This window comes from Crocodylus siamensis, chromosome 14 (genome assembly GCF_052110815.1).
Source record: "Crocodylus siamensis isolate JL-2025a chromosome 14, ASM5211081v1, whole genome shotgun sequence".
In the NCBI taxonomy this organism is placed as follows: domain Eukaryota; kingdom Metazoa; phylum Chordata; order Crocodylia; family Crocodylidae; genus Crocodylus; species Crocodylus siamensis.
In genome coordinates, this window is record NC_143408.1 from 4999118 (window position 1) to 5012614 (window position 13497).

The 13497-nt window shown below is 65.4% G+C and overlaps 2 protein-coding genes across 7 annotated transcripts; both read left to right on the forward strand.

The window, feature by feature from the left end:
- The first annotated feature begins 2391 nt into the window (after window positions 1–2391).
- LOC149853232 (perilipin-3-like) lies at window positions 2392–9087 on the forward strand. Of its 6 annotated transcripts, none has more exons than XM_090026896.1 (8): window positions 2392–3277; window positions 5179–5261; window positions 5910–6108; window positions 6472–6554; window positions 6878–7163; window positions 7461–7660; window positions 7759–7908; window positions 7995–9087. In XM_090026896.1, the coding sequence occupies exons 2-8, from the start codon at window positions 5193–5195 to the stop codon at window positions 8337–8339; spliced, it is 1332 nt and encodes a 443-aa protein (XP_089883022.1). In that variant the 5' UTR covers window positions 2392–3277; window positions 5179–5192; the 3' UTR covers window positions 8340–9087. The 6 variants fall into 6 exon arrangements, with proteins under 6 accessions (XP_089883022.1, XP_089883025.1, XP_089883023.1 ...); XM_090026899.1 differs by having other exon boundaries at window positions 2395–3277; window positions 5913–6108; XM_090026897.1 differs by lacking the exon at window positions 2392–3277 and adding an exon at window positions 3332–3859.
- A 1542-nt stretch (window positions 9088–10629) lies between these two features.
- On the forward strand, window positions 10630–13269 carry LOC149853233 (perilipin-3-like). The gene is made up of 6 exons (XM_090026712.1): window positions 10630–10683; window positions 10916–11261; window positions 11550–11623; window positions 11954–12346; window positions 12634–12786; window positions 12877–13269. Exons 1-6 carry the CDS (start codon window positions 10630–10632, stop codon window positions 13267–13269), a joined length of 1413 nt encoding a protein of 470 aa, XP_089882838.1.
- The last annotated feature ends 228 nt before the right edge of the window (window positions 13270–13497 follow it).

Genomic DNA, 13497 nt, shown 5'->3' on the forward strand with positions numbered 1-13497 from the left:
CAGTGTCTCACCTGGGATATTCTGAGTTGTCCTACAGTCCCTATTTGATACCACCCTGGAATTCTCCAGGTGGCTAGGCCAGGGTTTATCATGCTCTTCATGGGAGAGGTGAACTACTGGATTTTTGCAATGCACTCACCCTGCAAAGAGCAGGGGATTTGGGAGCACTGGCAGGTGGATGTTTAAAGCTGTTGGCTCCTGCAGTGGAGTCCCCAGCTCTAGTTACAGCAGAGCCAGCTCCAGCAAAGTGTAATGGTGCTCCAGCCCTGTGGTACCTTGTCCTTGAAGTGGATGATGGTTTGGGGAGCTCCCTGGGGAAATGGCACCTGTCAGTGCAGGGTCTGGGACCTGACTCGGTGTGGGATGAAGCACAAAGCATCCACCCCCCTGCCCTGGAGGGACTGCAGGTGAAAAGGTTTGTGCCTCTGAGACCCTGCTCCATGCTCCCATTGCAGGTGTCCTCCTTGGCCTCCCTGTCCAGACGAGCAGCTGCTTGCTGGTGCCAAACCTGCCCTTCTTCTCTTACTGGGGCAGATGGGAAGAAAGAAGGTGTTTCTGTTCTGTGTGTTTGTGAAAGAAGCAGCAGCTCCTTCTCCCCTGAAAACAAGCCTGGTCTCCTGCCCCTGGCCCATAACCTGCCTTGGGGCTTTCTCTGTCAAGCAGCAGGACCAGTCCCTGTCTCCATCGCACTCCAGTGCTGGCTCCTTGGACCTGGGCCATAGTTGAATCTGCCTGCTGCATGTTTCAGGAGCCTGGTAAGTGCCTCAGCTTTCACAGCACCAAGGTCCTGCTACAGAGCGGTGCTCGGGGCACAATGTACTTGATGGCACTTGGCTGGTCAGCCCAAGAGCACCGGTGGTGCAGAGCCCTGGGAGCTCTTCCTGGCTGAGCCCAGGGCACCGAGCCAGCGGCTGCAAGCAAGCCTTCCCATACTGCTCTCTCCCAAGCCAGGGTTAGGTCTAGAGACCCAGAATCAGGGCTGGCAGAGGCCTTGCTCGCACCTCTGCTAACATGCAAGGGAGATGTGTTCAGCTGCTCTCCCTTTGCTTGCAGCCTTCCTCGCTGATCACGGGGCTGCACTCCTTTTCCTCCAAGCCCAATGTCTTCCTCAGAGCCTGTAGCAGGGAAGCTGTACCCTAGCCACCCCCAGTGCAACCATCACCTGCAGCCTGAGCGGCGTGGTGCCCCAGGCTGCTCGGGTGGGGCAGGGTGCGGGGAAGCTGGGGCCAGCAAGGTGCCAAGGCTTCTCCCCAGTTGAGTACAAGAAAATGAGGCAGTTGAGCAGGAGGCACTAGTCCCTCTGACATGCTGTCCCCTCTCTGTGCTGCTTGACCTGTGCTCCAGGGCTGGCTGCTGGTAAAACCAACCCACCTGGGCCATAGGAGGTCCTTGGCTGTGGATCCCAGTCTGCTCGGCGTGCAATATATGGGTGCTGGACTGAGCCAAGGCTCTAGGGACCTGCTGAGAGCACCTGGCTGCATCCTCTTTTTACTGTGCCTTTAATTTCTCCAGGTAGGAAATCAGTAGAGGGATCCTGCCCTCCTCCCATCTACAGCTGCCAGAGCTGGGGCTGAGCCGTGCAGGCTCTGAAGGTCTCTCTTAGGCACTTGGGCATTGCCGCCCCCCCACCCCGGGACCTGGAGGAAAGCCCAGAGGGGGCTTGGAAGGAAGGAAATCACTAAGCCTCTTTGTGCCATCTTTGGGGTGCTGCTCTTGTGGCCCCAGCAAGGGGAAGGTGCAATCCTCAGACCGCTGGGCAGTGCTGCACAGGCTTGGCCCTTGCTCAGTTGGGTACTGATTGCCACGAAACTGGGAGTGCCTGGTGCCATCCTCCCTGCACTGCTCAGCTCAGCCCTGCAGCTCCTTGCATCCTGGCTCTATCCCTCCCAGGAGCAGGACCCTACCTGGTGGGGGTCTGAGTCCCAGCCCTGTTCCTGCTCACGGTGTGAATGTGACCTTGGGCTCTGATCCTTGGCCCCTTGTCTCCTGCTGGCACTTCAAAGGCAGGTGGCTTCTCCCAGCTCCTGTGCAAGGTGCTCAGAAGGGTGGGATCCTTTCAGATTTGTCACCTTTGTACTGGTGGGGGCACAGCCCCTTCTAGCAACAGGGGAAGGGGAAACCATACAGAGGGGCTGGGTGCACCAAGATGCTCCATCTCCTTCCTCAAGCTATCCCCTGGGCTCCCAGCCTCAGACCTGGGCACAGCCTGGCACTAGCCTGCTGCCCTGGAGACCTGGGAATGGGGCTCAGCCTCCATGAGTCTGTGGGACACAAGCCCCCCCCACCCCGCACAGTATAGAGTCACTGGCATGATCAGCACCATCCAAGCTCCCCCAGGGCAATTCCATGCCTGACTGGTAGCCCTCCTCCTCCCCCTCCCCCCCTGCCTGCTCCTCAGCACTGGATGCTCCATCTCTTCCCTGCTTTGCCCCTGTCTGAAACTGTGGGGCCTGCAACTGGCCCTGGCCTCCGTTCATGGGAGACTTCCCTCCCAGGAAACAGCCTTACCCTTTCTCTCCCATTCTGGCTGCCAGGGCCTTGCCCTTGAAACGGGGCTGCGAGCAGTGGAAGCTGGGGGATGGCTCCAGGAGCAATGAGCTCTCTTTGGAGCCAGGTTTGACAGCAAGGGGCTTCGTCTTGTTGGCCTGCAAAGGCACAGCTGGGCAGGGGCTCGGTATGCAGCCACCTCAGTGTACAGGGCGAGGTCCTGCATCCTCCTCCTGCTTCACGTGGGCTCTGTTGCTTAGCTTGCCCCACACTCCCTGCTTCAAGCACCTGCCAGGCTGCAACAGCCACTGTGTGACCCTTCACCCAAGGCATCCTGCTATCTCCAGCCCCACTGAGATGCAGCCCTGGACATGCTGCTGCCACCAGGCTGGGGGAGTGGCCTGCAGTGGGCCCCCAAGACAGATCCCACATCTCCCCTTTCCACAGCAGGGGCTGGCTGCTGCCCTGGATGCCGCTTGGCTCTGCTGTCGGGCGGCAGCGGTGCTCCTCCTTGGAGGTGGCTGCATTGCAGGAATCCCCCGTGGCCTTGGGGTGGCCGGTGTGGCAGTGACGCCAACTTTACTTTTGCTTTCCCAGTGGATGTAGGGGGCGGGGAGTGGACCTGGCTGCACTGTGCCCAATCTGCATGGTGCTGGACTTTACCCAGCACCGTGTCTGCACCCTCGGGCTGGCACGGTATCACAGGTCATCTCATTTAACGCTCTGGTTCGTGACAGCTTGTACCACGGGTGGGAGCCCAGGGTCTCCGTGCTGTCCCCAAGAGCAGCAGGTAAATGCAGGGGAGGCAGGGAGGGGGGAGAGTGGCTTTGGCTGGGGTCTGCCCTTCGGTGCCCAAGTCTGGTACCTCCCGCCCCAGCAGCAGCCGGGGGGGTCCGGTGCCCCTGGCACAGAGCTCAGGGCAGTAGGTGGGATCAGTTTGCTTCCTGATGCAGGAGATGGACCTCTAACCTCCACCAGCCCCCAGCAAGAGATGCCTCCTCACAGCCTGACCCAGCCCCTGGGCTGTGCTAAGCAGCTCCCTGGAAGCGGGATGTAGGCCCTGGTGTGGCTGGGCACCCTCCACCCCAGCGCAGCCAGCATGAAACCCAGATAGGAATTACCCCCAGCCCGCCCTGCCCTCCACATCGCAGCCCGAGGCCTGAGCTCCCAGACAATGACGGCTCACCAGGGCGGGACCCAGGACTCCAGCCCAGGGGGTGAAAGGAGTCGCGTGTGACTAGCCAGACCCCTTTCCCCTGCCTCCTGGAGCAGTCCTGCCAGGGGAGGGCTCCCCACTGGCCTATAAAGGCTGAGCAGGGGGCAGCTCGGCTGCTGGAGCGGCTGGAGCAGCGGGCAGTCCTAGGGAAGGGAGGTGAGAGATTTTCGGCTGCGTTGGTTACTTCACTGGCAGTGGGTGTGCATGTGTGTGTGCATTTTTTGTGGGGGGGTTTCTGGGTGTAGCCAAGTTTGCCTGTGCCTCAGCAGGGCTTTGCAAACCAGCACTGGAGGGCTTCAGTGCTCCCCTTCGCCGGCAGCAGCAGGCCAGCCTACTGCCCCCATCAAGCCAGGCTTGGGGAAGCAAACCTGCAGTAGCTCGGCTTGTCTGGGAGATGGTAGCCGGCCTCCATCGTGTGTGTAGACGCACCCCTGGCAGGCTGGGGAGCTCCGGTACCCCGGGCTGCAGGCTCCAAGCGATGCCACCTCCAGAGCTGGAGCTGTTGCTCCAGCATGGCGAGGACGTGCTGGTCCCTCCTGGGCATCCGGCAGCTTCTCAGTTTGCAGCCCCCCGTTGCACCCGGGGTGAAACAAGATGTGTCTGTGCTCTAGGCTGGGGTGGGGGAGCACCGAGCCGGGCCGTGCCGCTCTTTCTAAACCAGCACCCACTCCTGCCTTGTGCTCACCGAGCCGCTCCCAGCCAAGCGAACGCGGGGCCCTTCCCTCCGCGCTCTCCCAGCCCGAAAGGCTGCCAGCTCTGCCCTAGCCGGCTTCATGGTGGCAGAGCCAGGAGCCAAGAAGGCATCTAGTCCTTGCAACCAGGTTCTCGCTCCCGCGGCCCCGGGCTCTGGGGCTGAGCGTGCCTGCTCCACCCCGGGGACCGGACCCCAGTGTGCTCAGCTGTGGCTTCCTGCGGTGCCGCAGGCCCCTCTCGGGGCCGCGTGCTGCGCTCCGTCCTGCCCGACGCTGGAGCCGGCCCAGCCCCACAAAGGCCCTCAGTGCAGTGCACAATAGCCCACACAGGCAGCTTGCGCAAAACAGTGCCCGTGCTTTGCATTCGCCCCCCAGCTTCCCCTGCCCGAGCTCGGTATGGGATGGCCCCCCCGCGCCAGCCAACGGCAGGAGGCAGCCTCGGCCGCAGCCCAAAGGCAGCGAGTGGCGGGGGGGTGTTGCAAAGGCTGCGGAGGAAGGCCTCACTCCCGCTGTTGCACAACCGCTGGGGCTGTAGCCGCACGCCTGCTGCACCCTGGACTGGAGAGCGTATCTGCCACGGGGTGTCGTCAGCGCTGGGTGGCCCCTGTCCCTCGGGACCGGCAGGGGTGTTACTCAACCTCTTTCCTTGCACCCAGCCCTCGGAGGCTGCTGTTTCCACACTGCTCTGACCTCTGCCCAGGCTTTATAGCCCTGGAGTTTACTCTGGGCTTATCTGGGGAGGCAGGCGCCCGCCTGCACCAGCTAATCTTCTCCTTGCCGTAGCCCCAGATTCCACCATGACGTCTCCCGAGCCCAGCAAGGCTTCCCCGAAGGAGCCGGGCGTGGAGCTGGAGCTGGAGCAGCAGGTGGGTACAGGCCAGACCCTTGGGCAGCCTCTGCCCCTCCCTGCACCCCCGCGCGCTCTCCCTTCTCGACTAGGGAGCTCCGGGGTCTCAACCCTTCACCTGAATACCCCAGCAGCCCAAGCTGGGAGAAACGGTGCGGTGACCCGAGACGTCCGCTCGTAGCCAACCTGGCCGCAGCTGCGCTGATGCCCGTGGGAGGGCACTTGTCGGTGCAAGCTGGAGCTGGACTGGCATGAGTCCTCCTGGTCGGCAGACCCGGCACAGAAGCATTGGTTTGACCAGCTTGCCCCGGGTGATGCTGTACATTGGTGTACCTTCCCCCCAGTTTAGGAGCAGACGGACGGGCCCTTATGCAGAAGCAGTTGCACATGGGGGGGCAACTATTATAGTATCTCGCCACTAAGGGGCATCGGGGCAGCCCGCACCCCCTACACCTCGAGCAAAGCCTCCCATGGCTAGTAAGGTGCTCTGCTACATGCCCAGACTTACAGGCCCCCGATTTACCTGCACCCCATGCTGGGGCAGGGAGTCCGTGCTCCCCGGGAGCTGATTAGACTGGCGGGGCATCCCCTGCCCACCAGGCGTCGGGTCCAGGCGTGGCGGCTCATGGCCCGTGCAGGGCCCCGCTGACCCCTGGCTTCTCCCCAGCAGAACCTGGCCAGTCGCGTGGCCAGCCTGCCCCTGGTGAGCTCGGCCTACGACATGGTCTCGGCAGCCTACGCCTCCACCAAGGACACCCACCCCTACGTGCGGTCCGTGTGCGACGTGGCCGAGAAGGGCGTGAAGACCCTTGGCGCCGTGGCCGCCAGTGGGGCCCAGCCCCTCCTTGCCAAGCTGGAGCCACAGAGTGAGTTGTGGGGGGGCAGGCGGGGCGTCCTGGCGGCTGCGCTTGTGCAGCTTGCCGGGGGCTGAGCTCCCTGCTGCTGCAGCCGGCTGCAGGCTCCTCGATGCGTCTGCCCAGGCGGCTGCGTCCACCGGTGGCTTAAGCTCTGGGGCGGCCTGCGATGGCTCCTCTGTGCTCAGCGCTAGGCATGAGCATCCCCTGCTCTCTGCCGCCTTCCAGCCCTGCTCCCCATTCCCTTTCCAGCTTCGGCTTCTCTTGCCCTCGAGCCCTGCTTGGAGGCTCCTGGGGTCCCGGGTGCCGGGGCAGCAGGGCTGGGGCTCCTCTCAGCTCCTTGGGGCAGCTAAACCCCTTCTCTCCCTCCTGCAGTCTCGACGGCAAATGACTATGCCTGCAAGGGGCTGGACAAGCTGGAGGAGACACTGCCCATCCTCCAGCAGCCCACAGACAAGGTGATGTCCCTGCTCCTGCCACACGGGAGGTGGGTGGGATGCCCGTAGGGCTGGGTGACCGGAGAAGGGTTATAGGTGCTCCAGTGCCCAGCATCTGGCTGTGGGGGCATGGGCAGCCTGGGACCACAGGGCAGGAGAAGATGCCCTGGTTTGTGCCTACGAGGTAAGGCGTGAGCGGGACCCAGGGCAGGGCTGCACTGCTGAGCACCCGGCCCTGCGCCCTCCCTGCCCTTGAGACGGGGCTCTGCAGTGCCCCTTCCCTCTCCCGTGATGCCTGTCTCCACCCTCCATCTCGCCCCTCATGCCTGCCTCTACCCCTCTAGATCCTCTCCGACACCAAGGACCTGGTGACATCCACGGTGACGGGCGCCAAGGATGCCCTCTCCAGCAGCGTCAGCGCCGTGAGCAGCCGCGTGACCGGCGCGGTGGACTTCAGCAAGGGTGCCGTGCAGGGCGGGGTGGAGCTGACCCGGGCGGCTGTGGCCAGCGGCGTGAGCACAGTCATGGGCTCGGCCATGGGGCAGATGGTGGCAAGTGGCGTGGGCGCTGTGCTGGGCAAGTCGGAGGAGCTGGTGGATCACTACCTGCCCATGACCAACGAGGAGCTGGGTGAGCAGCGGTGGGGGGGCTCTGTTTCCTGGACATGGTGGGGGGTGCAGTCTGCAAGCTGAGATGCTCCTGATGCCCGGAGGTGCAGCCCACCCTCCCCATGTGGTAGTTGGGGGCTCGAGCAGCCCATGCCCTGACCATGGGGTGCAGCGGGAGGAGGAGGAGGACACAGACAGAGGCATCATGATCTGGGGACCAGCTTTTCTGCCCGTAGCGCTGTGCTCCAGGGAGGGGGACACTGTCACCGCTGCCACCACAAACCTCCCCCTATTTGCGCCTTCTGCTCTTTGCTTCCAGCCAAGCTGGCCACAGCAGTGGAGGGCTTTGACGTGGCCTCAGTGGAGCAGCAGAAGCAGCAGCAGAGCTACTTCGTGCGCCTGGGCTCCCTGTCCAGCAAGCTGCGGCACCGGGCCTACCAGCACTCCCTGAGCAAGCTGCGGCGCGTCCGGCAGAGCACCCAGGAGGGGCTGGCCCAGCTCCACCACGCCATCGAGCTGGTAGGGATGCCATGCTGCCTGGGCATGCCGGGCACCGGGAAGCAATCCTGCCGGCCCCCGCCCAGGCGTCTGACCCAGCCGGTCCCTTCCCCTTCCAGATGGAGCACGTCAAGCAGGGGGTCGATCAGAAGGTCCAGGGCGGACGGGAGAAGCTGCAGCAGATGTGGCTGGAGTGGAGGCAGACGCAGTCCGGTGCGGGCCAGGGCAGGGAGGCCGACAGCAAGGGCGTGATGCCTGAGCAGCTGGAGGTAGGTGGTGACATGGGCTCTGCTCTACCAGCCTGGCCCTTGGCCTGGGGGAGCCGGCCGCCTGACCCGGCCCTGTCTCCTCCTAGCAGGTGGAGTCTCTGGCCCTGGCCATGTCCCGCGGCCTCACCCAGCAGCTCCAAGCCGCCAGCCAGACGCTGGCATCCAGCCTCCAAGGCCTCCCCGCCAGCATCCAGGACAAGGTGGTGCAGGTGCGGCAGCAGGCCGAGGAGCTCCGCGCGGCCTTCTCGGCCGCCGGCTCCTTCCAGGACCTGCCGGGCAGCGTCCTGAGCCGGAGCCGGGAGCGCGTGGCCCGAGCCCGCGAGCTGCTGGACGAGCTGGTGGAGCACGTGGGGCAGAGCATGCCGCTCTCCTGGCTCGTGGGTCCCTTCGCCCCGGGCGGCAGACAGCCAGAGGACATGGAAACGGAGTAGCGTCCCGCCAGCCCCCAGGCCACTTGCCCCAAGTGCCAGGCCCCTGTCTCTCACCCGGCTCTGCGTCCCTAGCTCTGCATTCCTGGCATTTCTTGCCTTGCTCATGGGGGTCTTTGTATGGGGGGGGCATATCACTGCTTGCAGCCCAAATTCAGCCTGCTCTTCTATAGCCTGCTCAGACCCGGCACCAGACCAGCTTGTCCCCCCACTGCCTACGTCCCCGAGGTGCAGGTTGGGGGTGGGACAGCCAGGCTCTTCTGAGGCTCTGAGCACCTGCGACCCTCTTCCCACCAGCGATGTCTGAACAGGCCTGGGCTCCCTCGAGCTACTGCCGGGCTCCAGGCTCGAGCATTTGAGCCTGGGGGGGCTAGGCCCATCAGATAAGCACCGGGGCTCTGTAGGGTGAGGTAGGACAGCAGGGCCCTGGCCAAGGGATGTTTGACCCAAGGGGGTGTTTCACGGGAAGCTTTCCCAGCCACGGCCCTGCAGCGGTGCCCTTAGGCCACAAAGATGCTCCTGAAACTGATGTTGGGCTCCAACGCTCTGCAATGCCCTGAGCGCCCCCAGCACTCGCCTGCCAGACCTGTGCCCCGTGCCTGGGGACGAGCACATCCCGCAGAGCGGGCTCGGGGCAGTGGGGCTGAAGGAAGCCAGGGGGCAGGCAGCCGGTGTGATCCCACGCGCCACAGCTCTACCTTGCACGCTGCAGCATTTAACCTCTCCAAATAAAGCCTTGGTTTGCATTGGAGCTGCAGCCTCTGGTGTGGTGTGTCGGGCTCCGGTAACGGCTTCCCCTCTCCTGGGGCAGACCTGCCTGGTCACCCCATTGCTCAGAGGCCCTTGGTCTGCAAGCCGAGGCTTACGGGGGTGGGTTTCCCTCCAGCACCCAGCCCTTCTCCTGCGGCTCCGGCAGGGCTGAGGTCTCCTTGGCTCTAGCGCTGGTCCCCGAGGAGACCAGGGGCTGGAGCACCCCTTGCTGGTGTCAAGGCAAGCCCTTCCCAGGCTGGCAGTGCTGTGCGCTCCTGCCCCTCCAGCTCCTTGCTGTAGAACCGAGCCCGTGATGCCCCCCACAGCCTGGCCCCTGGGGAGGCACGGCCCAAGCCGGGTCTCCCTTCCTCATCCACCACGGCTCCATCGATGCCCCTCCCCACTGTATCACCCTCCCGGGCTGGCTGCGCTGCCCTAATCCAGCGTGCCCAGAGGGCAACTTCCAAAGCCCCCCCGGGTGCCTGCAGCCCACGTGCTTGGGGCACCCCTGAGCTGGAGGAGGACGCGCAGTGCCCTCCATGGTGCAGCTAGCACCAGATGATGGACGTGCCCAGCAGAGCAGGGGCAGGACGGGGCTCTGCCCTGCAGGGCTGTGGCCGGTCCCTTCGGGAAGGGGCAGCTCGGGTGCTGTCCAGGCCCGGGGTGCAGGTGGCGCTGCCCCAGCCGGGGCGAGGTCACAGCGCTGAGGTCACAAAGGCGTCACAGAATAGTGCCAGCATCTGCCCGCGGGCTGGGCGCAGCCTGGGGAGGGCTGGAGACGCCGCCAGCCCCGCCGGGGACACCGCCTCCTCCGCGGGCACTGCCACCGCCCGCCCCGTGCACAGAGACCATGGCAGAGCGTGAGTAGTCCTGTCCCCTCTGCAGCAGCCTGCCCTCCGGGACCACCCCGCCGGCCCCCAGCCCCATGCTCTGTGGAGCGGAGGGCACTGGCCAGGCACCAGCGTCCTTGAGCTGGTGCGACGAGGCTGGGGATGGCGGCGCTCAGGGGCTGCTTGATTCCCGGCTGAGCCCCAGGCTGCTTGGCAGGTGGGTGGCGTGGCCCCAAGACGTGCTGGGAGGATGCCCCGTGGGGGGCTGGCGTGGCCTGTCAGCCCTGGGCAGGGGAGCGCAGCCTCCTCCCCGGCTCGGCGGGGGTCTGAGTGGTGCGGGGACGAACGGGCAGTGCGAGCGTGATGGGGCCGGCCAGGGGCTTTGTGCTGCCTCCCCTGTGCCCCACCTGCCTCCTGGTGCCAGTGCTGGGGCCGTGTCCCAGCAGCGCGAGGCCAGTGCGGGTGTCTGGGAGTCACGGCCCCTGCGCCACCATTGCGTCCTCACCTGGGCGGCTGCGATCCTGGCTCAGGGCATCTGTCCGCTCCCCTTGGTGCACTGGGGTAAATGTTTCATGCATCTGTGCCTCCCCCACCGCCAGGCCTGGCTCTCTCCATGTATGTAGGCCTTCTCACCTAGCCAGGTCGCCAGCTCTTCCTGCCCTGTCCCCCCAGCAGCCCTCGATGCCCCCCTGCTGCCCAGCGACGACAGCCTGATGGCAGATGCCACCGACATGGACCCGACACTCGTGTTCGACCAGGAGGAGCAGGTGGGGCAGTGCCGCCCTGGCATGGGGCTGGGGCTGGGGCTGGGGGTGCCCTGGGCCCCACTGCTCCAGGGCTTGGCTTCGGGGCTGCTCCCTGCTGCCTGGCTTGGGTGGGAGACATGCCCGGGGGCCCCCAGCTGCTTGGAGGCCTGCCCACAGGGCACAGAGGGACACCTGCTACCTGCCCCATGACCCCCCGAGCCCCTTCCCCCCCCCGGCTGACTCCCTCGCTCAGTTTGCAGTGAACAGGGTGTTCAGCCGTGGCAGGGTCGCTGCCCCCTACAACCAGGACGCTGCTCCGCCTGCCTGGGACAGCGCCTTCAGCGCCAAGTCTGAGTACGAGCTGGCAGCCGAGAGCCCTGAGCCCAGCACCCAGGGGGACACCGGCCATGCCCAGCCCACCGCCTCGGAGCCGGAGCCAGAGCTGGAGGTGAAGCTGGAGCTGAAACCGGAGCCGGAGCCGGAGCCGAAACCAGAGCCAGACCAGGAGCAGGAGCCAAAACCGGAGCTGAAACCAGAGCTGGAGCCGGAGTCAAAGCTGGCACCAGCGGTGGAGCTGAAGCCGGAGCAGGAGTTGGTTGGTGAGTGGTGGGGAGAGGCTGGAGCAGGGGGTGGGGGGCTCGGGGTGAGGCTGCGGGGGGCGGGGAGGGGGTGTGCTCTGGCTCTGATCCCTACCCCAGGTCCATGTGGCTGCAGGGTGGCGCCAGGGCTCCCAGGTGCCCCACAGCATTGAGCAGCCCGGGGTCACCGCTGAACACAGCCAGGTGCCTCCCGCCGCGCTGCTCTGTGCAGGGAGCTCCCCCCTGTTCAGTAACCCAGCGGCCGGCCGGCCATCCATGCATCCGTCCGTCCGTCCGTGTGTCCTACAGCTGGAACGACACAGGAGAACAAAAGCGAGGGCCCAAGAGAGCCAGGGGAGGAGCTGCCCGTCCTGATGGAGCAGGTAGCCCCAGCTCAGCCCCTCGCCAGGGCTGTAACTCGAGGTGGGGGCACAGCGATGCTGTCATCCCAGCACTGGCAGAGGCATTGCCTGGCTGCACAGTCCCCTTTGGGCACAGGGGCAAAGGGATTTGCCTGGGGTCACTGAGAGAGGCGGTGGCAGAGCAGAGCAGGGTGCCTGGAGCTCCAGAGAGGGGTTGGACCAGACTCCCTCACCTGCTAGGGGGAAGAGCAGTGCCCTAGGCTGGCGGGCAGCTGGCATCTTGGCATGAGCATGCAAAGGGCACTGCACCCTCTGACCCCTCCTCCCCCCGACTCTGACTCCTGTCTCTAGGCTATGCCTGCGGGCCCCAGCACAACACAGGCTGTGATCCCTGGCCCCACGCTCACGGCCGCCCCGAACCCCGCCACGACTGCAGCCAAAGGCATCCGGGCCCTGCTGGGCTGCAAGGTGGGGCAGCTCGTGCTGCGCAGCATGAACCGGGCGCTGGACACCTCTGAGGAGTGGCTGGACCACTGCCTGCCCCTGCCAGACCGGGTGCTGGGCACCGAGGGGCTGCCGGCTCTGCCCCCGCCGCCGCGCAGCAAGCCGGGCTGCCTGCTGCGGCTCAGCGCCCTGTCCAGCAGCCTGCGCAACCGTGCCCTGGCCCTGGCCCTGAGCAAGCTGCAGCGCACCCGGCGCAACGTCCGCCAGAGCCTCTCTCAGCTGCACCAGACAGTCGACCTGGTGAGGACCAACTCCCCCCGATCCCACAATGGGCTGGACAAGGACAGGCCATTGCCATAGTCCTGGCAAGCATCCTGGTCCTGCTTTCCCATCCCACCCGCTGTGTCCACAGGACAGACCCTCCCGCCCCATCTCTGCACCTAGTCCCCTTCCACTCCCCTCCGTCTCTGCACCCTGCTCCCCCCTCCAGACCCACCCATGCCCCGTCCCAACCCTGTACTCTGCCGGGGCTGGGCTGTGGGCCCCCACACCCCTGGCACAGTGCTGCCCTCCCCTCTCTGCTGCAGATCGAGACCATCCAGCAGGGCACGGAGAAGCAGGTGCAGAGCAGCCAGGACAAGCTGCAGGCTATGTGGGTGCACCGCAGGCAGGAGCCGGGCGATGAGAGCGGGCCAGGGGGCAGCCAGGAGGCCGTGGCGGGTGGCACCCCTGCACTGGAGGTACTGGGCCAGGCAGCTGGGCTGGATCACTACCCCCGCTCCCGCTCTGGCCAGCTGCAGCAGCACTCAGCTCTGCCCTGTCCCTCGCAGGTGGAGACCCAGGCCCTGGCCATATCCCGCAACCTGACCCAGGAGCTGCAGAGCACCTACCTGAACCTGATGGCTGGTGCCCAGGGGCTGCCTGCCAGCCTGCAGGAGAAGATGCAGCAGGTGCACCAGAGCATGGCGGAGCTGCATGCCTTCTTCTCCTCTGCCACCTCCTTCCAGGACCTGTCCAGCGCCGTGCTGGCCCAGAGCCGCGAGCGCGTGGCCAGGGCCTGGGAAGCCATGGATGAGCTGGTGGAGTTCCTGGTGCAGAACCCGCCGGTGACATGGCTGATGGAGTCGCTGGCTCAGGACGGGCAGCCCGGGCAGGACGAGGGGGAACGGCGGGACATCCTCCGTGTGCTCAAGGACTATGAGCCTCAGGACTGCGGGGACTGAGACGAGGGGCAATGCCCCCTGCTCCAGCTGGCCCCAGCCCTGAGGCCTGTGCTGGTGACTTGTGATGGCCGGTGCCCCGCATTCCCTGGGGCCACACTCACCTCTGGGGCTTGTCCTCAGCACTGGCCTGGTCCCTCATTAATAAGCCACTGCTGCAGGATCCTGCTGGCCTTGTCCTTGGAGAAGAGTGGGGGTGGGAGTGGGTCTTGCCTGCAGGGAGGAGCTGAG

Bases quoted from the DNA above. Each gene is read 5' to 3' on its own strand.
- LOC149853233 (XM_090026712.1), top strand. From the start codon at position 10,630: ATGGCAGATGCCACCGACATGGACCCGACACTCGTGTTCGACCAGGAG. The intron at 10,684-10,915 runs GTGGGGCAGTGC...TCCCTCGCTCAG, and splicing joins TGTTCGACCAGGAGGAGCAG to TTTGCAGTGAACAGGGTGTT. The intron at 11,624-11,953 runs GTAGCCCCAGCT...TCCTGTCTCTAG, and splicing joins TGCCCGTCCTGATGGAGCAG to GCTATGCCTGCGGGCCCCAG.
- LOC149853232 (XM_090026896.1), top strand. From the start codon at position 5,193: ATGACGTCTCCCGAGCCCAGCAAGGCTTCCCCGAAGGAGCCGGGCGTG. The intron at 7,661-7,758 runs GTAGGGATGCCA...TTCCCCTTCCAG, and splicing joins TCCACCACGCCATCGAGCTG to ATGGAGCACGTCAAGCAGGG. The intron at 7,909-7,994 runs GTAGGTGGTGAC...GTCTCCTCCTAG, and splicing joins TGATGCCTGAGCAGCTGGAG to CAGGTGGAGTCTCTGGCCCT.